The sequence below is a fragment of the Panicum virgatum genome, chromosome 1K, assembly GCF_016808335.1.
Source record: "Panicum virgatum strain AP13 chromosome 1K, P.virgatum_v5, whole genome shotgun sequence".
NCBI classification, from domain to species: Eukaryota; Viridiplantae; Streptophyta; class Magnoliopsida; order Poales; family Poaceae; genus Panicum; species Panicum virgatum.
The window spans coordinates 51,365,367-51,392,828 of NC_053136.1; the positions used below are offsets into that span (position 1 = coordinate 51,365,367).

The 27,462-nt window shown below is 48.8% G+C and overlaps 2 protein-coding genes across 5 annotated transcripts; one reads left to right on the top strand and one right to left on the bottom strand.

The window, feature by feature from the left end:
• The first annotated feature begins 1,150 nt into the window (after nucleotides 1-1,150).
• Nucleotides 1,151-8,122, top strand: LOC120641767. 4 transcript variants are annotated; one of them, XM_039918014.1, is made up of 10 exons: nucleotides 1,152-2,081; nucleotides 2,162-2,451; nucleotides 3,811-3,880; nucleotides 4,002-4,870; nucleotides 4,941-5,096; nucleotides 5,195-5,429; nucleotides 5,510-5,580; nucleotides 5,663-5,785; nucleotides 6,200-6,227; nucleotides 7,447-8,115. In XM_039918014.1, the coding sequence occupies exons 1-9, from the start codon at nucleotides 1,373-1,375 to the stop codon at nucleotides 6,206-6,208; spliced, it is 2,532 nt and encodes an 843-aa protein (XP_039773948.1). In that variant the 5' UTR covers nucleotides 1,152-1,372; the 3' UTR covers nucleotides 6,209-6,227; nucleotides 7,447-8,115. The 4 variants fall into 4 exon arrangements, 3 of the variants coding, with proteins under 3 accessions (XP_039773948.1, XP_039773937.1, XP_039773941.1); XM_039918007.1 differs by lacking the exon at nucleotides 6,200-6,227 and having other exon boundaries at nucleotides 1,154-2,081; nucleotides 4,002-4,358; nucleotides 4,437-4,870; nucleotides 7,447-8,122; XR_005662397.1 differs by lacking the exon at nucleotides 6,200-6,227 and having other exon boundaries at nucleotides 1,151-2,081; nucleotides 5,541-5,580; nucleotides 7,447-8,100.
• Nucleotides 8,123-21,428: 13,306 nt separating this feature from the next.
• LOC120641807 (transcription factor ILI5) lies at nucleotides 21,429-22,661 on the bottom strand. The gene is made up of 2 exons (XM_039918055.1): nucleotides 22,442-22,661; nucleotides 21,429-22,215 (listed from the first exon to the last, which is right to left on the bottom strand). The coding sequence occupies exons 1-2, from the start codon at nucleotides 22,550-22,552 to the stop codon at nucleotides 22,060-22,062; spliced, it is 267 nt and encodes an 88-aa protein (XP_039773989.1). The 5' UTR covers nucleotides 22,553-22,661; the 3' UTR covers nucleotides 21,429-22,059.
• Nucleotides 22,662-27,462: the final 4,801 nt, after the last annotated feature.

A 27,462-nucleotide genomic window follows, 5' to 3' on the forward strand; every position in this document is an offset into this window, starting at 1 on the left:
AATCATGGATTAATTAGCATCATTAGATTCGTCTCGCGATTTACAACTCATCTGTGCAAAAAATTTTATAAATAGACTTCATTTAGTACTTCAAATTAATAAGATTCCAACACAAAAAAATTGCGCGTGAAACTAAATACGGCCTAAGCATATGTGAAATCTCAAAATCATTGGTGTAATATGTTTTGTTTGATACCTGTACAGCTATGGTTCACGTTAAAAATGCTAAGGAGAGTTTTGGATTTCAGTTTCCAGCCGGATGTTATCTTATGTCACGTTAAAATTGCCATGTTCTGCATCGTCCATCCTACTTCGGTAGCCCACCAAAATAATATATAAATTTAAAGTAATATTTATGTTGTTTAAAATTTTGGAGGCTGTCTGGTTGCCCGCCAATATTTGCCAAACGATGGCAGCCACAAGCTTCTCTAGTTCATTTTCTCGCCACGGTCAAGTGCGGATCCGAAGAGAGGCTAGGGGGTCGAGCCCCCTACCACTCCATTTTGGGGGTGAAAGAATTAAAAGAAGAGAGGAAAAAGAAAAAGAGAACAGGAGAAAGAAGAAGAAAGAGGAGATGAGCCGTCTACATATCTATGGACTAGGGACTAGATTCGCCACTAAGCATAGTTGTGGCGGTCATTTACTTTACATCGGTTTCGGCGTCGCCACAACTAGCGTGGCTGGTATTGGTGGACAACCAAACAGTTCCTAGGTCAATCATGACCGTGATCGGATACGCAACCGATGCACGACAGCCTAGAGCATACCCTGACAATGTCCCACCTTATTGGCTATCTATCCAGATCTCGCATCGTATATCTACGCTACTTGTGATAAGGAAGTGATACGTATGCTGTTTTAGTTCATGTCCATCTGGTGTTGGAAACTTCATAATAGTTATACATATTAGGTTGTCTATTCGTTTATAAATTGATTAACCAATTTCAGATCAGATGAGATTAGAGAGAAAGAAAGATTGATCATTTCACATTCTTATTATTAAAAAACAAAGTAATGAAGGTTTTAAGCAACGCCATTGATAATTTTACAAAGACAATATTGACGGTGGCAAGTTTGCAAAAAAAAAACCATTTCTTTGAAAAAAAACATTTCAGTGCAAAAGTCCGAATTTCTCTCTCTATCCGCCGCCCTCTCCCGTTCCTTCCTCTCTTTTCTCCCTCCTCCCCGCCGCCCGCTTTTTGCGCCGCGCCTGCTCCGGCACCGCCGCCGCCGCGACAACCCCCACCTCCTCCTCTCCCGTCCTCCGGTTGCAGCTCTCTCCCTTGATCCCCCACCCCCCGCTCCCCAAGGGAGCCCCTCACCGCTCATTCCGTTTGGATCCGACGATTAGGGTTTCGCCCGCTCGCCGCCGATGAAGGGCGGCCGCCTGCACCGTCCGGAGCCGCCGCAGAACCATCTCGCCACGGCGGCGGCGGCCCCAGTCCCAGCCCCCAATCCCGCCGATGACTGGGTTGACGGCTCGTGGACGGTGGACTGCTCCTGCGGCGTCACGTTCGACGACGGCGAGGAGATGGTCAGCTGCGACGAGTGCAGCGTGTGGGTGCACACGCGGTGCGCGCGCTACGTACGCGGCGTCCACACCTCCTTCTCGTGCCACAAATGCCGGAGGTCTAAGCGCGCCCCTTCCTCTGCCGACGAGGCCGAGGTTGCCGAGCTCCTAGCCGAGCTGCCCACCCACCGCCCGCCCCCGCTGTACCGCCGCTGGGCCGAGGTTCCGCTGCCCGCCCGCGTCCACGTCCACGGGCTTCCGGGCGGGGGCGACGCTGCCTTGTTCTGTGGCGCCCCGGCCTTCTCCGCCGCCCTGTGGCGCTGCACCGGCTATGTTCCCAAGAGATTTGGCTTCCGCTACTGCGAGTTCCCCTCCTGGGCTGATGACAACGACGGTGCTGATGCTCTGTTTGCGCTGGCTAGAGAGAAGCCCAGGGAGATGGCTGATGCTGTTTTGATAGATGTTGAACCAAAGAAGGAGAAGCATTACGTCCGGAGCCTAAGCTGTCGTGGCAAGAAGGTTGAGGGCGATCAGCAAGCAATGCCTCCTCTGACCGAGTCTAAGAAGAGAGGTGATCGTTTGGGCACGACTTCTTGTTTAATTGCTTCATTTTTAGATATATGTTTTAAGTGTGTTCCCTATGTTTTGCAGATCCTGGTAGTTTGAAGGATGGGTGTCAGCAGAGTGGGGCCTGTACCACGCGTGGGGATCGTCATGTTGAAGCAAATATGGCAAGTTCTGATTTACAAACTGTTAAAACCAAGAAGAAGATAGAGGAATCCATGGAGCTATGTGGAGATAAGAAAATCTCGGAGCAAGTTCGTGGGATGCTGAGCAAGGATGACAAAAAGGTGCTGATGAAATTGGAATTCTTATCTGGAGTTAAAACTACATCATCCGCGGCGGAACAAGAAGTGCACTCAGGATTCATAGGAGTAGAGGTTAGTATCTCACATGAATATTGCATATGACTGAATATGTCGCTTAATTGTATGATTGGTAGATTTATTTGTTTTGTCACAATAGCATAGTTGTGCTGTTTCTACTTTATGTAGTTTGGTGGATAATCTCACCCTGGGTCGCGCAAAAAAAAAGGCCCCTCGCCAAGATACTGTCTTCAGAGTTACACATGATGCAGGTGTGTGCTGTCCTGGGTAGGGTGGTTATGGATCATGGGTGGCCCTAGTGCCCCCTTCACAATCTAACCCAACCCTTATTCTTAGCTCAAAATTATCTAAAATATGAGCCCAGCCCGTAAATTATGTTGGCTAAACTTTGAGATCCTTTACCATCGTAGTCCTGGGCAGCTGGCTTTCATGGCCTTTTCTTAACCTCAGATCGAGGGCCTCAGGGAGGTCTTCCCCCCAGGGTTCAGCACCCCCCCCCCCCTCTCCCCCTCCCCACAGTATGATGAGTTGCTGTGAATGTTTCGCCTTGGATGAGATTGTATACTACACTGCAGTTGGATATAATGGGCCGAATACTTCACAACAAAATGAAATCAGAACATAAATGGAACACGTCTTAGTGTTTTTCCCCCTGTTAGGATTGATGCATTTTCATCTTGATATATTAACCTGCTGTGATAAAACTGTAACGTTTCTTATTAATTATTGATGGGTTCATAGTAGTGTATTAGCTGTTAGTTCCAGTGATACAATATACTCCCTCCGTTCTCTTTTGATAGTCCTATTTCCAAAACTCAAATATTCACAAATAATAGTCCTATTTACTGTTGATAAGGACCATGTCAATAAATAGCACCAGTAACGAGGAGTTTCTAGCTAAGACATTGGAGGACTAGCAAAAAGCCTCGTGCTACATTAATTAGATGATAAGCAAGATTGCTTTGCCTTGGTCATTGTGTCAATGTGAAATAGGACTATCAATAGAGAATGGAGTATTTTGGTACAGGAAAGCACAACAGTTTGTGATCTTACAGTCATCTAACCTTTTTTTTTCCCGTTTTGTACAGCTTTTGAAGTAAGCAACATTTGCGTTGCTATCATATGGGAGATTTATTTTTAATTGTTAATGCCATTTGAAGCAGCTTTTTTGGGTTCTCATGTTTTTGGTTTGAGTACATGTAAATTTACAGTTCCATCATGGTGCACTAATAATGTAGATGTTTTCATAATTTTAAATTTCTGATTTGCCTACGGGTTCTCCATCAAAAACAGCGAGTTCTTTGTCTTTTTGTTATCTGAACTCCTGTTTATTTTATTGTTTACTCTACTATGTTAACTTAGTTACTGCATTATTTGTAATATCTGCTTAACACACATGGCGGCACGGTGCAGGGTACCATGCATAAGCAACAATCAGAAGGGGATCATAATGCGGGCTTAAGGTCTAGCATAACGAGTTCAGGTAACTCAAGTTCCCTAGATACTTCACTGATGCACATATGTCGGTGGATATGTATTTGCCTTTTAAATTCATCACTTCTTATGTTTGGAGCCTCCCAATGAAACTTTGATTATCCATGCAGGTTCCATCAAAATGCAAGACAAGCATTACCTTCAGCAGCAACCAAATCGAACTTCAAATATGCAGGATGTTGCTGGTGTGCCAGATTCACAGATTGTTCAGTCAAAATCACAGATCATGAAAACTGAGCCTGGTTCCCCAGAAAATGAGAAAGCTGATTGTGTCCAGTTAGTAAGTGATGACCATGAAAGCAATAAACAAGGTCTAGGGGATGCTGCTGTTTTTTCCATTGGCCAAAGAGATTCACCCAAACCAACATATGATTCAGTATATCGCGAACATCCAAAATCTGAATCACAAAATCTGACGCACACAGTTGTTGAGCATCCTAGCTCAACTTTGGGTTCTGCAAAAGTTGGTACATCCTTTTCTGGTTCTGTCTCAATACCACGTGAGTTATCACACACTTCGGCATCTAAAGAACCGTCATCAACAGGTAACAGTGATTGTTCAAAGAAAGGGGAACTAGTCTCACCAACTGACAGCAAACATGATTCTGCAAAGTTTTCTGAAGATAGTTCCCAGGAAGTGAGAAGGTGCTCTGAGAAAGTTCAACCCAAAGGCTCACTGCCTTCTGCATCAAAGTCATCTCAAGTTTGTAGAATGCATGTGTCTACAGTCAAACCTAGATTACCGGTATCAAAGGAATACTCACACAAGATAGCCATCACTGGAGGCACCTCAGCAAGATCATTCCATGGGGAAGTACCACCACCGCAATCTCGTAACAAGGCAGTAGCTTCTAATTCTTCCCAGAAAAAGGACAAGGTCTACCACCGCACTATTAATGTCGCACAAGAGAGCTCCAATAATTCAGCATCAACTGAGCTGCGAGCATCTGAATTGGCTGCTCCATTGAGCGATGAACAGGTATGAAGTTTGTCCAAACTCCAATCTTAAGTTTAGCTTTTCTCACTTTTTCGGGGGTTTTTTTCTGTAGCTTGCATTACTATTGCATCAACAATTAAACAGCTCCCCTAGAGTACCGAGGGTGCCACGTTGCCATCAAGCAGCTGGTACGCAGATGCTTCATCCAGCTGGAGCTACTGTTTTCTCTAAGCGGTCTTCAGCACATGGAGGGAGGGATCATTCAGCGGTAAGGTTATTAGCACCTGGAGCACATAAAGGTATCTTTTCATGTCAATTCATCATTATTTGGTTTCTAACGTTGTGATGCTTCCCACGGGAGTGCAGGTTTTAAAGAAGAGAAACAGAGATGAATCACTAAAAGATAGTGAGGACACGAAGAGGATAGAAAAAAGACATAGAGATGCTGGCACAGAACGTGCTTCTTCTGCGAAGGACTCATGCAGATCAGCAGAAAATGTAGCATCAGAACAGAAGAGTCGTGGTGTCTGTTCAACTGGAGCTGACACTGGTTTAGGAAAGGATGATTCGACCGACAGCAGTGCTTCACTCAATTTGCTTGGTATGTAGCTCAAACTGCTCAATTCATCTGTTTCTGTACAATGTAAAAGTCTGCAAACGTGCCATATATTCTATGCACAGGATTGATTGATGAAATTATTAGTAAACACAGAAATATATCATATGGGGAACTCTGTGATGCTATTCATCAGGTATGTTCTTTTTTTTTTTTTTGAATGAGCACCTGTCTATATTCTGTGTTATCATACTTCATGTTGATCTATCAATTTGCAGCGTTTGAGGGATTCAAGAAAATCCAGTGGGGGAGACTCTGAGTATCCCAACTATTTAAACACCATCAACGATTGTCTTAGGAAGAGGAGGGAGTGGGCTTACCTTGTTGATCAGGCTTCAAAGGTCAGATTCCGGCCTTCATCTTTTCTTATCATTTTATCTGGTTGCACTGTCCTGCATGAGTACTCTTGAGATTGCAAACCTCTGTCTTCCACTTTTCCTGCTTCCAGACCATAGAGGGTTAATTTGGTTTTGTGTTCTAGCATGTGGTCTTGATATTGCAAACCTCTGTTTTCCTCCTTCCTGACCATAGAGGGTTGATTTGATTTTGTGTTCTAGCATGTGGGGGTGTGTCATTTGGTATGTATCTTGCTATTTTCTAAATACATCTCTCAAGTCTCAAGTTTTGAAAGTTCACTTGTAGTATTAACCAAATTAGTTGCCTTCTCTCATGACATGACTCTATGCTATGTGACATCATTAGTAAGCCTCTAAGCCCCATGCTCTTTTCCTGAAACTTGCCTTATGGTGTTTCAGGATAACTGAAGGCTGTTGCCCAGAGGAGGTGTGGGTTTCTAGATATGTCAGAAAATATTTATCCAATCTGTATTTTGTCCCAAAAATAGCGTCTTGCTATACTATTCTTTGCCTATACTCACAACTTTTACGGTTTGATACAACAACAACAACATAGCCTTTTTTCCCATGCAAGTTGAGGTAGGCTAGAGATGAAACCTGAAAGAAATAAGTTCAAGGTTCAGGCACATTGATAGCTAGTCTCCAAGCGCTCCTATCCAAAGCTATCTCTTTAGAGATATTCCAATCCTTAAGGTCTCTATAAACCGACTCATCCCACGTCAGTTTAGGTTTATCTCTACCCCTCTTTACATTATCGACCGGCGCCTCAGGAGGCCTTCGTTGGACATGTCCAAACCATCTCAGCCGATGCTGGGTAAGTTTCTCCTCAATTGGTGCCACCCCGAACCTATCCCGAATAACTTCGTTCCGGGCTCTATCCCTCCTTGTGTGCCCGCAAAACCACCGCAACATCCGCATCTCTGCTACACTCAGTTGCTGGACATGTCGCCTTTTTGTAGGCCAACATTCAGCACCGTATAACATCGCCGGACGAATTGCTGTCCTATAGAATTTGACTTTTACCTTTTGTGGCACCCTCTTGTCACAAAGGATGCCAGAAGCTTGCCGCCATTTCAACCAGCCAGCTGAAATTCTATGGCTAATACCTTCATCAATGTTGCCATCCTTTTGTAGCACCGATCCTAAATACCGAAAAGTATCCTTCTGGACCACCACTTGCCTATCTAGACTAACGTCTCCCCCCTCATGCCTCGTCGCACTGAAATCGCACATCATGTACTCGGTCTTGGTCCTACTAAGTCTGAACCCTTTCGACTCTAACGTGCGTCTCCACAGCTCTAACTTTCTATTAACCCTTGTCCTACTCTCGTCAACTAGCACTACATCATCAGCAAAGAGCATACACCAAGGGATCTCACCTTGTATATCGTTGCTAAGAGGGTTACGCCCCTACGAGTTTCTTGTGGGTTTCAAATCCATTAGAGTGGCTATTTTTTATGCTGGTTTGCCAAAACCTAACGCAACCCTCCTCCTTTACCCGGGCTTGGGACTGGCTATGCTGAGACGACTCAGGAGAGAGAGTCTTCCAGTCAGCATAGGGCGGTTTGATAGCTGAATATTAATTTTATTGATGTTCTTTCTTTAGTTTGATGTTGAAGAATCATTTCAACAAACTTTTGTTTCAGATGAATTCAAATAAGCGGCGAAAAGGGGAAATCGACTCTTTGTTGGCTGACGTACTGGAAGTAGAGAATGTGAGTAATGGGCCTGAAAGGGATTCAGAGGGGAGTGCTGATTTGCATCAGGAAGACCTTCCTAGAGGCAAACGGAAGTCCCGGAAACGCAGGCGACTTGAGCTCAAAGGTAGGAGAGTCAGGGATATAAGAAAGAGATCCAGCATTGGTTCTTCCTCAGAAGATGCTGCGGCCACCTTATCTGATTCCAGTAATGACAAAAATGATACCGTGAACCAAGAAGATAATTCTGTTGCTCCGGAAAATGGTGGTTACATTGAAGCTAAGAGTGCAGATTCAAGTTCATAGTAGGTTGTTGATGCCGCGATGCTTGTGAATACTTGACCATCCAGTAGTTCTTATTTATGTTGACTATTTGATAGTCCTTTTGAATTCATTGTCATCATCAGAGTGCAGTGTATTGCTTTCTCTTATATATTGTCGCTAATATTTGGTTAAAGCACTTCGTTTTCTGTACATTTCCTTGTATGATCTATGAAAGCATGAAAGTTTTGTTATTAGGTTATATGCATGAGCACAGGCTGGCGGCTGCGACACAAGACAGGGCCCCACATATTTGTAAATAGATTTGACATATATTTCTGATGCTCGTGTTCTCTATATTTGATAATTGTGTTCTTAATTTTCTATACTTAAATATAGCACCTATATACATTTGTTTCCAAGTTGTATTAAACCCGTTAAAATTGTGGCCGTAACTCGTTGCTTTGATATGGACGAAAATATTGTCGCTTTCCGTTCTCTCTTTCTATTTTTTCTTTTGCGAAAGCAGTATTGTAGCCCCTCTTCGGAAGTTTTTTTTTTTTGAAAAGTAAACAGGCAGCATTTCATTAAGCTGTCATATCATTACATAGAGTAGACCAGAGAAACTCTGGTGGTACATGAAGCCATACAGATTCTGAAAGACGATCTGCCGATCTAGCAAGAACATGTGCTGCCTTATTACAACATCTGTTTACATGAATAAAGGAAAAAGCCACAGTAGAAGTACAGACCACCTTTTTTATGTCTTCGATGATAATTCCAATATTGGAGCGGTCCGTGACTCTCGACTGGAGCTTGTTAATCAACGACTCACAGTCAGAAGCAATTATAATATGGTCATGAGGGAGCTGGGAAGCAAAGTTAACTGCTCTCCTAAAAGCAATGGTCTCCGCCAATTCTGGGTCTGTAATTTTGTCAATTCCCTGCTTGCAAGCAGCCAGAAAAACACCTCTCTCATCTCTAATGACAATACCCAAGCCCATGCGATTATCTTTGTGGAAAATTGCTGCATCAACATTGACCATAATCCACCCTTGGGCGGTGGTTCCCATCTTTTCCGATTAAGGACATCAGACTTTCTAGGATGGGCTGGAGTACACCAATGCACAAGCACCATGTCAACATATGCTAAAATCTTCTCAGCTATACAGTAGGGGTGCATTTTATTTTCTCCATTTCACACAGCATTCCTAGCCTCCCAGATATGCCAAAAGGCTATGGCAAGGATAGTAGCCTCCCTATCTGTGCAAGCAGCCAACATTTCAAAAATCCATTGCTTAGGTGAAACAAACATTTTGACCATTAACTTGAAGCCGCCTTTTCTCTTTAGTTCCCTCCATATTTCAGCCACATATTGACACAAGATAAAAACATGTTGTGTGGATTCATCTATGCCACAATAACAACAAAGATCATAAGCCGGGATCTGTCTATTTCTTAGTTGTTGTCCAGTTGGGAGGCAGTCATGTGCAAATCGCCACAGCACGATTTTCATCTTGGGAGGAGCATTGATATTCCACAAACTCTTCCACTCTTTTGCTGTGCATACTTGATTTGATGATTCCCCTTTTCCCTTGGCACTAGCATTTAGATGTACGGCCTCACATTTAGCCATATTATATGCTGATTTCACCGTGTAAATACCTGTCTTTGTAAATGGCCATGCAACATGATCACAGACCCTGTTTTGGCTGAGAGGGATATTTAGAATGCTTTCAGCATCAGCAGGCCTGAAACATATGCGCACTAGCTCCTCGTTCCATTGTCTTGAAGATTCATCAATTAGAGAGCACACCTTGAGATCATCAGGCATTTGGACAACAGGCTGGATAGGATGACAGGGAGCATCAGGAACCCACTTATCTTTTGTAATTCTAATATCTTCTCCGTTGCCAACTCGCCAAAGGATACCACGTTCCAACAGGCTTTTCCCGTGCATCAAGCTTCGCCATGTAAAAGAGCATGATTTTGTAGGGCCAGAATCAAGAAATGAGCTTTTTGGATAGTACCTTCCTTTAAGCACCTTTGCACACAAAGAATCAGGCTCTGTTATTAATCGCCAACATTGGCGCCCTAGCATTGCTTGATTAAAAATCTTCATATCTCTAAAACCCATTCATCCTAAAAATTTTGGAGTTGACATCCAGGCCTAGGAACGCCAATGCATCTTCTTTTTTCCTCCCTCAAAACCCCACCAATAATTTGACACTATAGCTCTCATTTTTTCACATATACCATCAGGGAGCTGAAAGCAACTCATAATATAAGTGGGAATGGCTTGAGCTACAGATTTGATCAAAACTTCCTTCCCGGCTCTAGATAAAGGCCTATCACTCCAACCTTGGACACGTTTCCACACCTTTTCTGTAATAAAATTAAAAGCATTCATTTTTGATTGACCCACATATGTTGGCATGCCAAGGTAAGAGGAGTGGATAGATTCATTGTGCACATTTAAGGAGTCCATTACCTTCTGTTTGATCTCGGTAGGACAATGAGAGCCAAAGTATAGTGATGATTTCTGTAGATTAATCTTTTGGCCCGACCCCTGACTGTAAATCTGCAAAACTGATTTTAAAGCATTAACACATGTATCATCAGCACGTGTAAAGAAAATGCTATCATCCGCAAATAAAAGGTGTGATATAGCTGGGCCAGTGCGACCATTTCTCACCCCCTTTAGACGAGCAGCATGTTCCTCCTTCTTCAATAAGCAAGAGAGGCCTTCGGCACATAACAGAAATAAATAAGGGCTGATAGGATCCCCCTGCCTCAGTCCTCTAGTTGGGGTAAAGGATTCAGAAAGTTCTCCATTCACTCTAACTGAGTACCGGACAGAAGAGACACAACGCATAACACTATTAATCCAGCTCTGTGCAAAGCCCATTTTTTGAAGAACTCCTTGCAGATAGTTCCACTCAACCCGGTCATATGCTTTCATCATGTCGATCTTGAGGGCAAAAAAGGGAACTTTAGCACGTTGTCTTCTAATGGAATGCATGCATTCATAGGCTATAAGCACATTATCTGTGATCAGCCTCCCTGGAACAAAAGCACTCTGTTCTTCTGTAATTATTTTTGGCAGCAACCTCTTTAGCCTATTGGCCAAGACTTTGGATGCAATTTTGTATAGCACATTGCATAGGCTAATAGGTCGAAAGTTTGATAGAAGTTCTGGTTTTGCCACTTTTGGGATAAGAACAATTGTTGTATCACAAAAACCTGCTGGTATATCATCTCCATCTAGAAAATTTCTCACAGCTTGGCATATATCATCCTGTAAGATAGCCCAATGCTTTTGATAAAACAAGGCTGGGAAACCATCGGGTCCTGGAGCTTTTGTCGGTCCCATCTGAAAGAGTGCCTCTTCTATTTCTTCATTTGAATAAGGCATGCACAATGCTTCATTTGTGACTTGATCAATTTGAGAAGGAACAACCTCCAAAATTTGATTCACATGGGTATGTGGCTCTGATGTAAATAAATCAGTATAAAAATCCTGAGCCATCTCTCTTATCTCATCTTGCTCCTCACATTTGCTCCCATCCTGTCTTAGAAGATATTTTATCCTATTAGTCCTCCTCCTACCTATAGCTCTTGCCTGAAAAAAAGAAGTATTTCGATCTCCCGCCTTTAACCAGTCAACTCTAGAGCGTTGACGAGCCATAATTTCCTCTCTCTCAAACAACTCACAGAGCTTTCTTTCAATATCTCTCTCCTCTTGAGAATAAAACCTTGTGGTGATATTAGTTCTTAGCCTCGCCAACTGTTTTTCAAGTTTATTTATCTCTTTACGGGGAAATCCAAAAGATTCTCGATTCCATTTAGCTAGTTGTCTAGCCATCTTGTTCAGTTTGGCCCAGGTAGTTTGCAAACTTCTTGGCCCAGGTAAACCTTCTTTCCAGCATTTTTCCACCTTTTCCATATAATCTGGTGCTCTACACCATGCGGCTTCATATCTGAAATTATAGCGGTTTAAACCCCTGTACTTTCTCACATCATGCCTTGAGATAGATAAAAGCACAGCATAGTGGTCAGAAGAAGTTGTGACAATATTTTCAACTTGGATGTCTTCAAAGAGCTGTGTGAATTGACCATTAGCTACAGCTCTGTCCAGTCGGACCCGAATATTACATTCCCCTCGTTGTCTATTATTCCAGGTGTATTTTGGTCCACAGAAACCCAGATCAACAAGTTGACAATCCTCCAAGCACTCGCGAAATAGCCTCATCTGGGCCTCTCCTCTATCAGATGCCCCTAGATGCTCATCACTACTTAAAACTTCATTGAAGTCTCCAATACACAGCCAGGGCCCATCCCATTGAGCCTTAAGAAACCGTAAACGATCCCAAAAAATATGCCGCTGCTCTGTTTTGGGTTCTCCATAAACAAAAGTTACCCGCCCAAGATCTCCAGACTCAAGCTTGACATGCACATCAATAAAATTTGGGCACAGAGATTGTAAGCTCACATAGAGCTCCATGGGCCAAAAGAGAACAAGACCCCCACTCTTCCCTTCACAATTAACAGCTAGACAACCATTATACCCCAGTGACCACATGAGACGCTTAACCCTTTCTTCCCTCATTTTTGTTTCTGATAAGAATAGGAGGGAGGGACGGTATTGCTTCACTAACCAGCGAAGCTCTCCAACTGCCGAGTCCCGTCCCAAGCCTCGGCAATTCCAACTCAAGAGATTCATGGCTCCCGGCGGGGCTGCCAAGCAGCCTCCGCCGATCTTGTATGTGTGTCACTGGTTTTCTTCATCTTCTTTACCATCTCATCGTCTCCCTCATCCAACACAATTTCCTTATCCATCATCTCTCTTCCTGGATTAAAATGCATAGATGTGTTCCTAACAATTAACGCCATTGCATCATTACTGGATTCTGCCCTCAAGATTTGTTCACTGCCATTAGACACGTAACAATCATTCCTTGCTTGTTTACGTTTAGTACCATGGCCCTTTATAGGGCTTAGAACTAAATCCTTACTCCCTGTCTTTGTACCCTTCTCCACTATTCCTTCTTCTTTCTGACTTTGCCTTTTTAGCAGCGAAAGAGTTTCTTCCTCAAAGCCCTCCTTCTCTTGATCCATTACTGTAGCAGATCGGCCTGTCTTTGCCTGGTTATCAGAACTCTGCTGCCCTTGATGTCTCTCCCCAGAACCATGTCCCCTTGAACTAGTGCTCCGACCAGATGAATTATTGGATTGTCTATCCTCCAGCCCCTTCTTATATTTATTTTCATCTACCGCCCGCAGATCCCTCCCATATGGTAACAGCCCCTTCTCATCACGATCCGCTGGATTTGGACACTCTAGAGAGGAATGCCCAATGATTCCACATGAATAGCAGTAGTTTGGGAGCTTTTCATATTTCACATCAAACACTTGTGTTGTTTGTCTCTTCCTAGAAAATATAGTGACACACCGCATGAGAGGTTTAGAAATGTCCACCATCACCTTGGCTCTTAGGTAGGGACCCCATGCTCTTCCTTGCTCATCAGTATCAACCTTCACAACAGAGCCAATCTTCTTTACTAGTTCTATCCCCCAATTTTTATTCATCAACCCAAAGGGAAGGTCATAGATCCTAATCCAAATCGCCATTTTATCGAAAATCACTTCCGACGGCCTTAGATTTGGATCAAACTGCTGAACCAGCACTGCTTTGCTCCCCACATTCCAGGGAGAACCATCCAAAGCTCGGTCCAAATCCTGCTTCGAACCAAACTCTGCAATAAAAATATTATCCCCCACTGATCTGGCTTCCAGTCCCCTTGGATTTCCCCATGCCGGGCGAAGTGCCGACATAATAGTATGAATATGGAGGACACTAGAAGATAGAACTTTACCGATGATGGCTAGGTCCGAGGTCGCTAGTCCATCCAGAGCTTCATCATCTACTGCCAAAGCATCTCTTTCTTCAGCAGTAAGCTTGAGCCGGCCCATTAGCTCCACTACGTTGGAGCCAGAATGCGCAGCACCATCCTTCTCCATAGCAACAAGTGCCAAAAACCCCTCCCGTCACAAGATGTAGTGATTGCCCCGACCTTCCCACTCTCCGCTGCAACCACCAGCCAAGGACGGGCAGCGAAGCAAAGTTCGCCCCTTAATCGTCCCGAACCGTGGCAGAGGAGAGGAAAATAATGGGGATTTGTAGAGGAAGGGAGATGATGGGGGATTTGTTAGTAGAGTGCAAACCACTCTTCAGTAGATGCACAAACTGCTCCGCCAGTCGCCGTCGCGGCGTCAGAGGAAGACTCGATTGGAGAGGAAAGCTCAGTCTGCTGTTCTCTCAAACAGACCGGAAAGAACTAGCTTGGAACAAGCCGAAAACCAACCCCAACGGGAACACAGGGAACACTGATAGCAGCGCAATCCAATCCAAATAGATGCCTGCAACAATCCCCTACCAGCTCCTGAATCAATCAGTAAAGATTGAGGCAGAGATGGGGGAAATCGCCATTCTCTACTGTTCACCTAGGAACACTCGAGAAGGCACCTCATGACTGTCCGTCTATTCCTTTGGTAAATCGATTCTTTTTGCCCCTCTTCGGAAGTTGGTAAACTGATCGAACACTTTGAATTGCGTATCGACATTTCGTAGCTACGGCCTACGGGCGCCAAAGGCAGTCTCTGCCAGTGTGTAATCCTATGCGGAAAGAGTGGGGTTTTCTTCACATGAAACCAATAGATATTTCAATTAGTATTAGGGCTTTTCCCATGATATTTGTGAGCAGTCTACGACTCTTCGAACCTTTTTGTTAAACTCTTCCGTAGTGCTATATCGACCCAACTCTTTATTCTATATTGGGCCAGAAGATAGGTTTTGCCTTTTTTGTGTGCCCAATTTGAGATATATCGTCTGCGAATGTTCATGTGAATTCATTTGAAATGATCAATTTAAGTTGGCTTGTTCCTTGATTGTCTCTATTTTGTAACGTGAGTGCGATGGTGACAGCGGCAGGAAATTCTTCCCCTCTATGATTTGGGCTATATAAATGCCCGCCTTATAGTCGACGAATTGTAATGTGGAATTAGTTGTGCATAAGTAGCAGAAGATGAAGATCCAAAGCCACCAAACTATTTTATTCACATGGAACGAAACATGTCTTTGAAATACACTCTTTCGGCTAATGAACAGCACGTGCAAACCTTTAAGAGACTGGAATTCCGTTATTTCACCATGATAACCTTTTCAGTTACTTTTTGAGGATTTGATGGTCGGCGCTATACATTGGGTTGGGATGCAATCTTATTAGAGCTATCGAAGCCGTTGGATAGCTTTAGTGGAGAAAAGGATTGGAGAAGATCGAGCAAGCTGGTATACACATCTTGCAGAAATGGAGAGCTCTGAGTTGAACTCCGTCTGAAACCCTCCTCCAACCACCCTCCGACGGCTCCTTGAGTAGAATGCATTGCCAGCTCGACGACACAAGCATCACCATGAGATAAGCCAATATATATTTAGGGTTCTACTGGTGTCGGGTCACCGGGCATAATGAGCGGGGATAGGGAACAGCTACAGGAGGCGGACGCGGACCATCAAAGGGTGGGACATAGGACGGGTTGGACACCAAGGGGCACATAGCAGGGAGTGGCTGCAGCAGCAGGGTGGAGAGAAGCATAGAATTGAGCAAGGAAGAGAGGGATGGATAGCGTGGGGGTGCGGTCTTTCGCAAAAGTAGTGGTGCACGTCTTTTTTACATAGTCGATATTTCTTAAAGAAATTTTACAAAATCGATATGATTTTCATTTTTTCTCTATTTTCAAATATGTCCTATTACAAAGATAATGGCGTAAAGGAAATAAGTATCTTTATTGCTGCAAATTTTACCCAACATGTTCCACACTGTTGGGCGCGAGAAACATTATCTAGGTGTTTGAATTCACCTCAAAATGTGACGAAATTTTCTTCAATTCTATCTATAAAGAAGTAAAAGTAACTGGGCTTTGACTCGCCGAATGATCCAAGCGGGAGGTCATGGCAGCGCCTTTACAACGGCTAAGCTAGCTACTTCTTTTTGTTGAAACCGAACGGCTAGATATTTGATCGAGGTTAAAACGAGTCACTTTTGACGAGAGCATAGGCAAGAAAGGGAGCGACGCTGACACTAGAAGTTAACTGGTATACCAAAGGCTACCACTTGCACAGTTGCACTCCGTATAGCTATGCCATAGTCACCCCCATTTTACAAGTACTTATCCGTACGTACGTGCAAATTTGCACACGCCTCGGCCTCGCTACAGCAGAACTGCAGAACCGTGTACTGTTGGCAGCGTAGCCTTTCCTAATTCCTACCCCTAGGCCCTGGCTAGCTTCCCTGCTTCCACTATCTGGCTCGCGCCCTGCGATCGCCTGCCTCAGCGCAACTGCCGCGCGCGCTAGCCGCTAGGGGAAGTGGTCGAGTGGGCCGTGGTTCAGGTTCCACCTCCGGCCTCCCAGTCCCGCCCCTGCCGAGCGCTAGCGCGGCGTAGCCTTTTTCCGATGCTGTTGCCGCGCCCGGTAGGGGTGAACCCGTCATTGTCCACGAGCCCCTGTCTGCCCCTGGCCCCCTCCCTGCAGCCTTTTTAACCGTCGCCTCGGCGGCACCCAACCGCTCCGCTGTAACCGCACCGCACCGCAGCCGGGGGCCGGGCCGGGCCGGGCGGTGGTTCCTGCTGGTCTGGTTGCACGCAGGGAGCTGCCGGCCCGGCCGTTAGACGAGCCCCCGCGGCCGGCCCTCCCCCCCCCCCCCCTCCCGTGGAAATTATATATCTTCCGAATTTTTTTTCTAATCATTTTTTAGTATTTGAGATTTGTGCAAACATCTACCACCATTGGATCTCCACAGTAAAATCTAGCCCACCGTCTCCTTCCTCCCATGAAGCCCGTGCCGCCGCGCCCGCCACCCCGCCCGCCGTCGCCCCCGGCCGCCACCGCGCCATGGCTGCCGCAGCCCCCGACTCCCATCGCGCCCGGCCGACGCGGCCCTCCCCTGCACCGCCGCCGCGGCCATGCTCCGCGCCGCCCACGGCCATGCTCCGCGCCGCCCACGGCCCTCCTGTGCCCCGCCGCCGCGGCCCCGGCCGCCATTGCCCCTGCTCCCGTCGCTCCACGCCGCCGGCGGCCCTCGCGGCTGCCCGCCGGCCGCCTCTCCGCGAGCGCCTGGCTGCCTGCGGGGAGCGCTGCCGCCGGCGTCGGAGTCCGGAGAGGAGGCCCCTACCCCCTCCAAAAAAAGTTGACGTAGGATTAATAAATGTTAAATTTATTATATCCAAATGTTGAAATAGTTTATAAGAGATGTTGAATCCATTATGTCAAAATGTTGAAATATTTTTAGATAATATTAAATTTAATTTGGACTTAATGAGCTTTATAGATATATAGACTATTCATCTTTCAGAAGTTATACAGACACCCCCCTCCCTCGGCCGGCGCGGGGCCGCCGAAAGCGCCCGGTCCTTCTCCCCCACTCCCACCCAGGGTTAAAAAAACCGCTGGGAACCGGACCGGTTACCGCGGTTACCGGTCTAACCGGCCCGGACCGGTTCCGGTTCCGGCCGGTTCAAACCGAGCCCAAATTCAAATTTTAAATTTGAATTCTAAAAAATGGAAAAATCCCCAAAAAATCTTAAAAATACTTCAAGTTGTGACGAATTTAATGATGTCAAATTTTTTCAAATATTCGTTCATTTAGTATACTCTGCGAGCATTTGAAATTAAACAAAAAAAACGTGCATACAAAAGTATACAAATACAATGTAAAAGTAGTAAAAAAAGAGTTGGAGGGTTCATTTAGAATAAAACATGTTATACAAACATTCATTTAGTATACTTTGCGGATATTTGAATTTAAACAAAAAAAGAAAAAAAATTGAATTTAGCGGGTTACCAGTCAAACCGACCGGTAACCGGTCAAACCGACCGGTAACCGGTCAAACCGGACCGGTAAACCGGTCTAACCGGCCGGTTAGCCGTTCGAAACCGGTATAACTGCGGGTTTTGAATTCAAATTTGAGTTTGACCGGTTTTTACCGGTAACCGGTCAAACCGGACCGGTTAGCCGGAACCGGGCGCCGGCGGTTCGGTCCGGTCGGTCGGATAAAAAAACCCTGCTCCCACCTGCAGACCCGCTCGCTCTCTCTCTCTCTCTGCGTGCTCGCTCTGCTGTCTGCTCCCACGACGCCGCGGCGCCTGCGCAGGTAGGGACGACCCGACGACGAGCAGGCCCGGCCACTCCGGCGACCACGAATCGCAGCCGCGTACCACCACTCCACCACTGATCACTCCACCACTGACGAGGCACATGCCGCTGTCCTTTGCTTTGCATTGCATCGCCTCGCCTCTGACCATCACTAGCTACCCCTGCCCTGCAGTTGCACGGCCTGCACCGGGCGGGCGTGCTTTATAACTACCCGGTATGGAATAACGGATAAGATTTACTCTACATATTGAATAAATCACACATATTAAATAACTTTCTTATGCTTTTGTCCTCGCTTCGCGCAAAAATTCGAAACGGAGTTACTAGCTTCCCAGAGACCGGCTATTTAAGCTGGTTCAACTCTCTCGCCGTTTCTAGTTTGGGACTAAAAGCAGCAGCAGCGTATAGACTGTTTGGATAGTGCTAGGATTGAACACATCGGCCGGGTGCTCTAAAGAACAAAACTCTCCAGCGTATGGTCCTACCTCAATAAAACTTGGAGCAGCTGCTGGACATTTTTTTATGTATGGTCCTACCTCAATAAAACTTGGAGCAGCTGCTGGACATTTTTTTATGTACCAGCTACTTGCAACAGCGACTAAAAAATATTATTCTATTTAGAGCACCGGGTGCAAAGTCAAGCATCATGGCTAAAGTCCCGCCGGCCCATAGGTCGTGACAATCACCTCTCATTGAGGATTCGATGTCATCGTCGAACCAGCTTACCCATACAACACAAGCTCAGGATTGACTTTCCTGACCACGTTCGTACGTCCAGTGCTGCCACATGTGCCATACCGTGGCCACACATACCCACGCGTTATGCGCACCATGCCCGCGCATCTGTGCCCGTACGTCTCATGTAACGACCCGGTCCGGGATAATGGCTAAGATCTGTTCTGCATGTTGAGTAAATCACACATACTAAATAACTCTCTTACGCTTTCGTCCTCGCTTCGCACAAAAAGTACAAAACAGAGTTACTATCTTCACAGAAACCGGATATTTAAGCTGGTTCAATTGGTTTCCACTTTGGACTAAAGACATACTGTGCCGCGTTGCTACCGGAGCGCGTTGCTACAGTAACCCGCCGGCCCATTTGGGCCATAGGCCGTGACATGCCTGGGCCGGAACGTGTACGCAGGTCGTCGCGGTCCTGTCGCGCGTACATGCCCAAGTACGTGCCGGTAGTGCCGTGCTGGGTCAAAGAAGGGGCAATCATTTTTTGGCTGGAAAGCTGCAGCTGCACGGGGGGGGGGGGGGGGGGGGGGGAGCTGGCGCCGAAACTTTTCGCAGCGTGTCAGGAATATCGCTCGCAGATGCAAGCGGATTCGATCCTGTGAGAGCTCGCTCTTTCCCAGCAGCATGCAGATGACACGCAAGTATGCAACGGGAGCTGCTCGACCTTTTCATCGGGTTTTCATCGTCAGATAAAAAAAGGAAGTAGGAAGAAAGGAACCCTCCCTCCCTCTGCCGCCTGAAAAAAATTAAAATTTCACGCCTGAAAAAATAAAAAGGCATCACTTGTGACTGCAACTGGTGCCGCCGCCGATGGCAACATATGATGTAGGCTGGTCCATGGCCTAAAAGTGCAGCCCGGGCAGAGATTTACTATGCCACTTTCTCATGTGAAAAGATGCCTCTGGCAGGCAGTCTTAGCTTTGAGTGGTCAGATCTTGACTAGCCGGCCGGCCGGCCGCCGGGTGCGGGCGCGGGAGCAGTGCTCGCTCCCTCGCAGCTGGTCCTCGCTCTCGTCCTCGCGTTTTTTTTTTTTGACCACCGAGGCCGTACGCGCGCGCAATAGTCCTATTGACGCGCACCAAATGGAGCCTCCCGGGCCGTACCTCCTCCTCTGCACTGGCAGTGGTAGTTACTGCACCGCTCCCTAGCTCGCTGATGCTTCTACTCCAGCCTCTACTGCCACTATCTACCACGCTACATAGCTAATTCAACCAAAAACAACAACGACGAAGCTTCCGATCCATGGCAGCCGAGGACATACTCCCTCCGTCTCAAAATAAATTCAATTTTAGGACGAAGCACTCAAACCAATATTAGATGTAAAATTACAAAAATATATTTTGTCTTTTGTGCTGAGTAGACGAGGTGTTAGTATCTTTTGCAAGAATTTTCCAAAAATTGCCTTATATTTTGTGGTAGGTACGTCAAAATTAGCAATTTTTGTAGGACAAATTTTAAACTATGTAGTTGCAATTATTTTAGAATGGAGAGAGTACAGATGTCCCAGAAAGATCGACGAAGGAAATGAAGAATGCAATACCTTTTTGCAGCCGCGCCTCCACGGCTACTACTACTGTTGGTGCCATGTGGGGTTCCTTGCAGGGCTTAGCCATGGTGCCGGCCGGGGCGGGGTGCGTGACCGGCCATGCCATCGTCTATCGTCTTAGCGCGCAAACGGGTCATCCTTTGCGTTAGGGCACATGCGTCCATAAATAACCCCCCTTGCAGGGGATGAGAGGCACTGTTCACGCGTATGCGCAAGAGCCGTGCGCGTTCCGGGCTGCCGCGCGCGCCCCCCGTTTGCACGTTCGCCTGCTACGTTGGATGTGGCCCTAGTAATTTAGTTTGGTGTGCAGCTAAACCCCGAGAGATAGACTTCATTCACAGTGACAGTGAACGAGCTGAGCGCACAGCAGGCCGGGGCGTACCGTACGTAGCTAGCTAGCGCTGGGACGGCAAGAAAGGCCGGCGCCTTTTGGCGGCACGTACACTGGAGCTTGACTTCTCGCCGCGCCGCCGATGCGTCTCTCGACCGCGGCATGTGGGGGCGCGCGGCGCCGCGCCGAGGGATCGGTCTGGGAGGGGTACGTCGTCGTCGCCGGGACAGCAGCGGCCTCGCGGGCGCTACCGGCCGAGCCGAACCGAGGCACGCAGTTGACGCGGGCCGTTTGGTTTCCTGATCGATCCGCCCGTCGACCGGTTCCTTTCAGGCCGGCGAATTAAGAGGAGGCTCGAGACTGCTCGACAGGTCCAAGCGGGTGGGAGGTCGACACGCTCGCGGCTGGCACGGGGCCTTGTCACGACGCCCGGCAAGCCCGCTAGTAGTAGCGTGCCGTCGGCGTCCATGCACCGATCGTATGCTCGCTCGCGCCGTCGTCGTTGTCGGCCGTAGCTAGCTAGCTTCTAGCTAGCTAGTGGTGGTAGCATCACAGCAGTCGAACGCAAAGCGTCGTGAGCGCGACAATGCACGGCTTGCCAATGCAAGTAGGGTTGCAGCCGCGCACTCTAGCTACACTCTCTCCAAGTAAACGGGGGCGTTAGTTGCACGTGCTTGCGTACGGACAGCACTTAGCCGGGAGCACCAGGGAGCAGTTGTAGAGCCATGGAAGGCAGCTAGCTAGAGGTGAGAGGGCGCCCACACACACACACACACACACACACAGCGGCTAGGTGTTGCATACCTTTGGTGAGCTAACCATGCATAGATGAGAAAAAAATATATTGAAGTACTTTCTCGTACGTCGCAAGTAATTAAAGTGGTTAAAAGCTGGGCAGTACACCATGATGATGATAATCAATTTGCTCTAGGTAGTAGTGGTCGGTCGGTTGTCTGAAGAGAGCTAGCCAACTCGATCCAAGCCACCGACTAAATTTACAGGGATAACGATACAAGCGGGGCATCAAAAGAAGAGCTAGCTAGCGCGGAGGACTGAGAGATCACATGGAGCGCCATGGAGAGGGGGAGAGGGGGGTCGGCGAGCTAAAGTGAGAGGAGGGGGTGCGTGGATAAAGCTTAGCTTGCTTAGGCCCTGGCGCTAGTGTCCTAGCTACCCGGTGAAGCTTAGCAGGGAGATCAGCATACGCGTGCGTGCAGCTAGTACATTTTGGTATGGGGCTAGCCACATGATCTCAGATCTAGGGAGATCGACAGGTAGTGAAAGGAAGAAGAGAAAGATACACATATTTGTAGATATATATATATTTTATATATACCCAAGCTAGCTAATTGAGCCCGCACGTGGCCGGCCGGAGAATGGCCGCGCGCGGCCGTCGTAGTAGTCGCCGTTGACCTCCCCTCGCGGCCGGCCGGCGAGCAGGCCGGCGCTACCCGCGGCGCACGAAGGCGCGATCAGGAGCGGAGAATGCTGCGGATGATCTCCGCGCCGGGGCTGTTGCTGTCCATGGTGGCCATGAGGTCCGAGAGCCGGTCGCTCAGGTCGTCCACCTCCCGGTGGAGGCTCTTGATGTAGCTGCAGGTCTCCTTGAGCAGCTTCGTCGTCGACGCCTGCATTACATGTCCACGCCAACCGCAGTGTTATTAGACGCTTTAATTAAACAGAAAAGGGAGAACAGGCGCAACCGCCTGTTACGCCAGTACATGGAGCTCTGTTAGGTGCTAGCTACATGGTATGAGCTAGCAAGAGGGCATGCACCATGCGACGTGAAGCACGCGCAGCGAATGATGATGCGAGTCGAAGGGTCAGTTCGCAGAGCTAGCGGCGACGACGCACCTGGCCGGAGCCGCGGCGGCGGGAGCTGGGGAGCAGGGCCTGGAGCTTGGAGATGAGCTCGTTGATCTCGTCCTCGGAGATGTTGCCACGCGACGACCTCCGGCTCGACATCCTCGCTCGCTCAGCTCTCTCGTCGTCGTCGTACGTCGCCGCCGGCCGGATCAAGCAAAGCAACACTTCTCGCAGGCAGCAGGATCGGAGGCTAGTAAGCTTGACGACGAAGCTAAGCTAGCGTCTCGTGTGCGTCCACCGGGGGCTTGCTCTGCCTGGCTGGCTAGCTAGCTAGCCAGTGAGAACAGGGAAGCTGGTGGGTTAGCCGCTGGACTCGGAGCTCGCTCTGCAATAGCTGGAGGCCGGAGTGAGTTGTGAGGGAGACAGAAAGGGAGAGGGTTCCTTTATAACGAGCTGGGTCGGGGGTGGATCCAGATTGGGGCGGGATAGGAAGCGGATTTCATTTGTGTGCGTTGTTGTAGTAAGGGAGCAGAGCGGTCGCCGCCTCTCGACTCGACGGCGAGGAGAAGAGGGAGGGCTGCTAGTTGGGCCCCGCGTGTCTCTCTCTGTCTAATCACCGCGGAGACTGCTCGCACGCATGGCCCACCGGTAGGCAGCCCATGGGCCCCGGATAGCTATGATATGCTACGACCACCCGCCACGTGCCCAAGTTGAGTTGCCACGGTGCTGTATTCATTCACAAAGAAGGAAAACCACGCGAATCCAATTTGGCACCCGCGCGCTACAACGCTTCCTGGCGCGCGACGGTACAGCCGACAATCCAATTCAACGTCGCGCGCTAAAGCCCTTCGTAGCGTGCAATGCGACACGCACACGGCAGCAGCCACAGACGGAGATGCTGAACTCTGCACCTACCAATCTGACAGCCTAGGTATTTATTTATTTTCTCATTTCACTTCTATTCCTTTATTAGGTTCCATAATAGCAAGTGCTACTGTTTTTTAGCATACCTTTTTCTTTTCTTTTCCAGGTTTCCCTTTGACCTTCTATTTTATCTGAAGTTTTCTTATCTTGACAACTTTTATATAGAAACTATACTAAAAGTTATATTGAGGATTTGTACTTATAAGTTGTGTGATTAAAGGTTGTGTGAAAAATCTTTCGCATAACATCTTCATACAATTTGTGCTAAAAAGTTATGCACTATAAGTTATTTGAAAAAAATAGACGCATTAAATTTGTATGTATCGTAAAAGTTGTGCTAAAAACTTATTCGTCAAGTTGTTAAAAAAAAGTTATGTGTAAAAGTTGTGGGTATCATAAAAGTTATGATGAATTGTGTAAAAAGTGGTGCGTAAAAATTATATTTACAAATTATAATTTTACAGAAATAGAAATCTGTGGAGAAACAAATTTTCCAAAAAAGAAAAAACAGCTGTGCGCCAGCAGCTCTCCTGGCGCGCGCCGATTAGCCAGCCCCGGAAAACCATCAATGCAAAGAAGAAGAAAAAAACATCAAACGAAAGGGGAAAAAAATCTAGCTGGATCCAACGGCCCGCACCCATGTTGACTTGTCGAGTGTTGGCCGATCGATCGATCGGCAAGAACAAAAAAAACAAAGAAAAAAAAAGAGAAGGTTTGGTTGGTTGCTCCATGCTCAGGCGGTCAGCCCCCCTGCTTCGTCACTAATGCCGTGATCGATGCTACTGCAGCCAAGCCCTTTTTCTGCTCGCTGGATCAGACGATCAGATCACAAGTTCAAAAAAAAAAAAAATCAGAACCTAGCTACTCCTAGCATTATGCTATACACCTATGTACGTGCAGCAGCTAGCTAGCACAACGACTCTATCTAATCATCGGGAGTCTTAAATAAAACCGGATCAAGTTTCACAATGTCTGTCTGCTACTGTACTAAATAAAAGGCCGGGGTCGGGTCGAGCCGCGGCACGGCAGCAGACTCGAGAGATGCCCTGTCGCCCCCGGTGCCCTGAACCTAGCGGCGTAGTACGTGCGCAACCCTCCATCCGCCTGTCTGATGTCCGCAGACTCGAGCGGATTTTTTTTTCTTTTTAGCATCCGATCGAGCCGCAAATTAAAGGAGATTAAGGGCGCGTTTAGTTCTCCGTCCAAAAATTTTTGGATGTCAAATCAGCACTTTGACTGGATGTCGGGAGGACTTTTCGGACACTAATTAAAAAACTAATTTCAGAACTCACTTGGAAACCACGAGACGAATCTTTTGAGGCCTTTGACCGCGTCATTAGCACATGTGGGTTACTGTAGCACTTATGGCTAATCATGCACTAATTAGGCTTAAAAGATTCGTCTCGTCATGTACATCCAAACTGTGTAATTAGTTTTGTTATTTAATTACATTTAGTGCTTCATACATGTGTTTAAAGGGGAGGTGAAATTTTTGGGTGAAAATTTTTGGGAACTAAACGCGCCCTAAAAAAAGTAGTACGGTGTCGAAGTCGAACGGTAATCAAGGAGCGTGATCGGGCGCACGGACGCTCGAGTTTGTCCGGGCTCGCGGCGCCAGCCAGCAGCCAGGCAGCGTGATGCGCCCGGGCTGTGGCCGCGTCTACCGAACGCACGCCAATCTCGGGAGGGGCCGACGTGGAACTAATCCCCGGGCCGCTGCCATGTCGGACTGGTTGGTTCGAACTTCGATCGGCCGGGCAGCCAGGCAGGGCCCCGACCGACCCGACGGCGTGCGCGCCAACCCTTTCTCACGTCTTGACGACTTGACGTGCGTGCGGTGCGCCCCTGCTCGGGCAGTCGGGCAGGGTCAGGCTCGTCCGGCCCGGCCGGCTAGCTGGCCCCGTCGCGTCGAGAGCGAAGGAACATGTGACTATGTGAGCGCAGCGCGCGGGCGTTGTCGAGGCGAGGGGCTCGTTCGCGCCGCGGCCGTGGTCCGTGGAGGGCTAGGTGGGCGCGCGTGAGAACGAGACACGGCCACGACACGGGCGCGCGCGGGTGGCCGGCCGGTCGCGCCGGGGGCGGGCGCTGCCGGGCTGGCCGCGCTCTGCTTCGCTAGCGTGATGGGTGGGAGCAGCGAGCGACGAGCGTGGCGAGCTGCGGCCTGTGGGGCGAGACGCACACCGCGCGGTGCCACTTGTGGCGGGGGAGGCCCATGTGTGGGTGACGGCGACCCGGGTCGGGCGCCTACCCACCGGCCGGCAGGCCGATCTGGGTCGGCCGGTCACGCGGCCCTGGCGTGCGATCGCGTTACACGGCACGTACGCCTGTCGCGCGCCGGCCGCGGCCGCGGGTACGCGCACGCCGGGCCGTCCCTGCCTGCTGCGCTGCTGCGGAGCAGAGGCGCCCTCCGGCCAGCATGGATGTTTCTTTCTTTCTTTCTTACCGGTATGGGTACGGCCGTAGCTAGGTACTAGTACCTGTCCATTTTTCTTCTAGGCTCTATGTACAACGTGTGGTACTATAACAGGGCCGTGAGGTGACCGGACCAGCTATGCTAGCCCAGCACCAACAGTGCAGAAAACGGCCGATCAGTCGGGGGAGGAGTACCACCGCCGGGCCGATGCGTAAATGCTGACAACAAACGAACGTGCCTGTCACTCCATGCAGACATGCACCACTGCATGTCTACGGCGCTAGCGAGCAGGCCCAGGCTCTATTTTTGACAAAGCCGCGACCGGACCGGGTATCTCTCTCTCTCTCTCTCTCTGCTGCTGCTTGGCACACCACACCACCACAAGGAGGCCGCGCGCTCACATCACAGCTTCTCTCTCTATCTCTGTCTCACGGATAATGCGTGCGCGGCGGAGAGGGTGCAGGGCGGTACCTCTGCTTTCTGGATCCTACCCCCCTGCTGTTGCCAAAACCGGTTTTTTCCGGTACGCACGCGGCCGCTGTGCGCGCAACTGTAGGCCGGCTCTCTCTCGCGCGCGCGCAAGCCATCAGCAGCGAGCAACCGATGCGTACGTTGTGCACACCCTACCGATCCATGCTCGGTAAGCTTGCCGGTCGGCCGGGCCTAGCAGCAGCAGCCTAAAGGCCAGGCGGCCGATGCAATGCAGAGATTTGATGGTACGGCAAAGGCAAGGAACAGTCGCGTGTGCGTTGTGTGTGGGTGCCCGGCCGGCCTCTGCAAAGTCATGCTCCATCCACTGTACGTACGTCCTCGCGCCCCCGCCCAAAAAGCCTCGGCTCTGAAACATCTGCTGCATGCCATCTCGCAACTAGTACCCGTACCCGCTGCCGCTGCCTCTGGCGCGCGCTAGGCATAGTATGCCGTGGGAGCTACTACCAGTTACTCAAACACGTATGACGGGCGGGGAGGCCGTACCACGTACTGGGGCGCCCCTACATCTGGGGACCTACGCGTGGTGACCGACCGACCGGTAAAGCTGCGGTCCGATCCTGTGGTAGTTTCTAGGAAGCAGCAGTACGTGGTGGGTAGGGTAGCCACTGTCCATTGGCGGCCAGCTCGTAGGGCATGGTGGTAACGGTGAGGTGGGAGAGCGCAGAGAGAGGTAGTGGCAGGGGATGGGCCAAGTTGCGCGTCGCCGTCGCGGTGTTTATTGCATGGGTGGGGGCAGGCGATCGGGAGGCCGCCGTGGGATCCCACACGTGCCTGTGCCCGACGTCACAAGCAACCGCCTCGGCGCTAGCTCTTCGTAGATATCCCTTGGGCAGTTGCCGCGCAGGTGCTCCCTCCTACCGCACAAGTACGCGTACTACGTGTAGGCTTGCGCACTACGAGCAGAAAACGCAGCGCAAGTAGCCACGGCCGCCGCACGCAGCTACATGTACAGTACAAACGCGGCCGGGGCACACACGCGTCGCTTGGTCCTTGGCACGGAGCTAGCCACGGACACGGATGCATGGTACCGCCTCTCCCCGGTGGTTGTGTGTTTGGTCGGCCGGGGTGCCGGTACGCGTGCATGTGGGGTGCGTTGCCTTGGCTGGCACAGCGCGCGGCACCCGTGGCGTGAGTGTGAAATATCTCACCTCCTCCGCCAAGGTCAGGGCGGGCCGGCCGGTAACGGGCGAGCGAGCGAGCAGCACAAAATGTTCGTGGATCTCTGATGGTCATTACGTAC

Coding starts and splice junctions, on each gene's coding strand:
- LOC120641807 (XM_039918055.1), bottom strand. CDS start 22,552: ATGTCGAGCCGGAGGTCGTCGCGTGGCAACATCTCCGAGGACGAGATC. Junction 22,216..22,441: donor GCCGCCGCGGCTCCGGCCAG/GTGCGTCGTCGC, acceptor CATGTAATGCAG/GCGTCGACGACGAAGCTGCT.
- LOC120641767 (XM_039918003.1), top strand. CDS start 1,373: ATGAAGGGCGGCCGCCTGCACCGTCCGGAGCCGCCGCAGAACCATCTC. Junction 3,881..4,001: donor GTCTAGCATAACGAGTTCAG/GTAACTCAAGTT, acceptor TTATCCATGCAG/GTTCCATCAAAATGCAAGAC. Junction 5,786..7,446: donor TTGTTGATCAGGCTTCAAAG/GTCAGATTCCGG, acceptor CTTTTGTTTCAG/ATGAATTCAAATAAGCGGCG.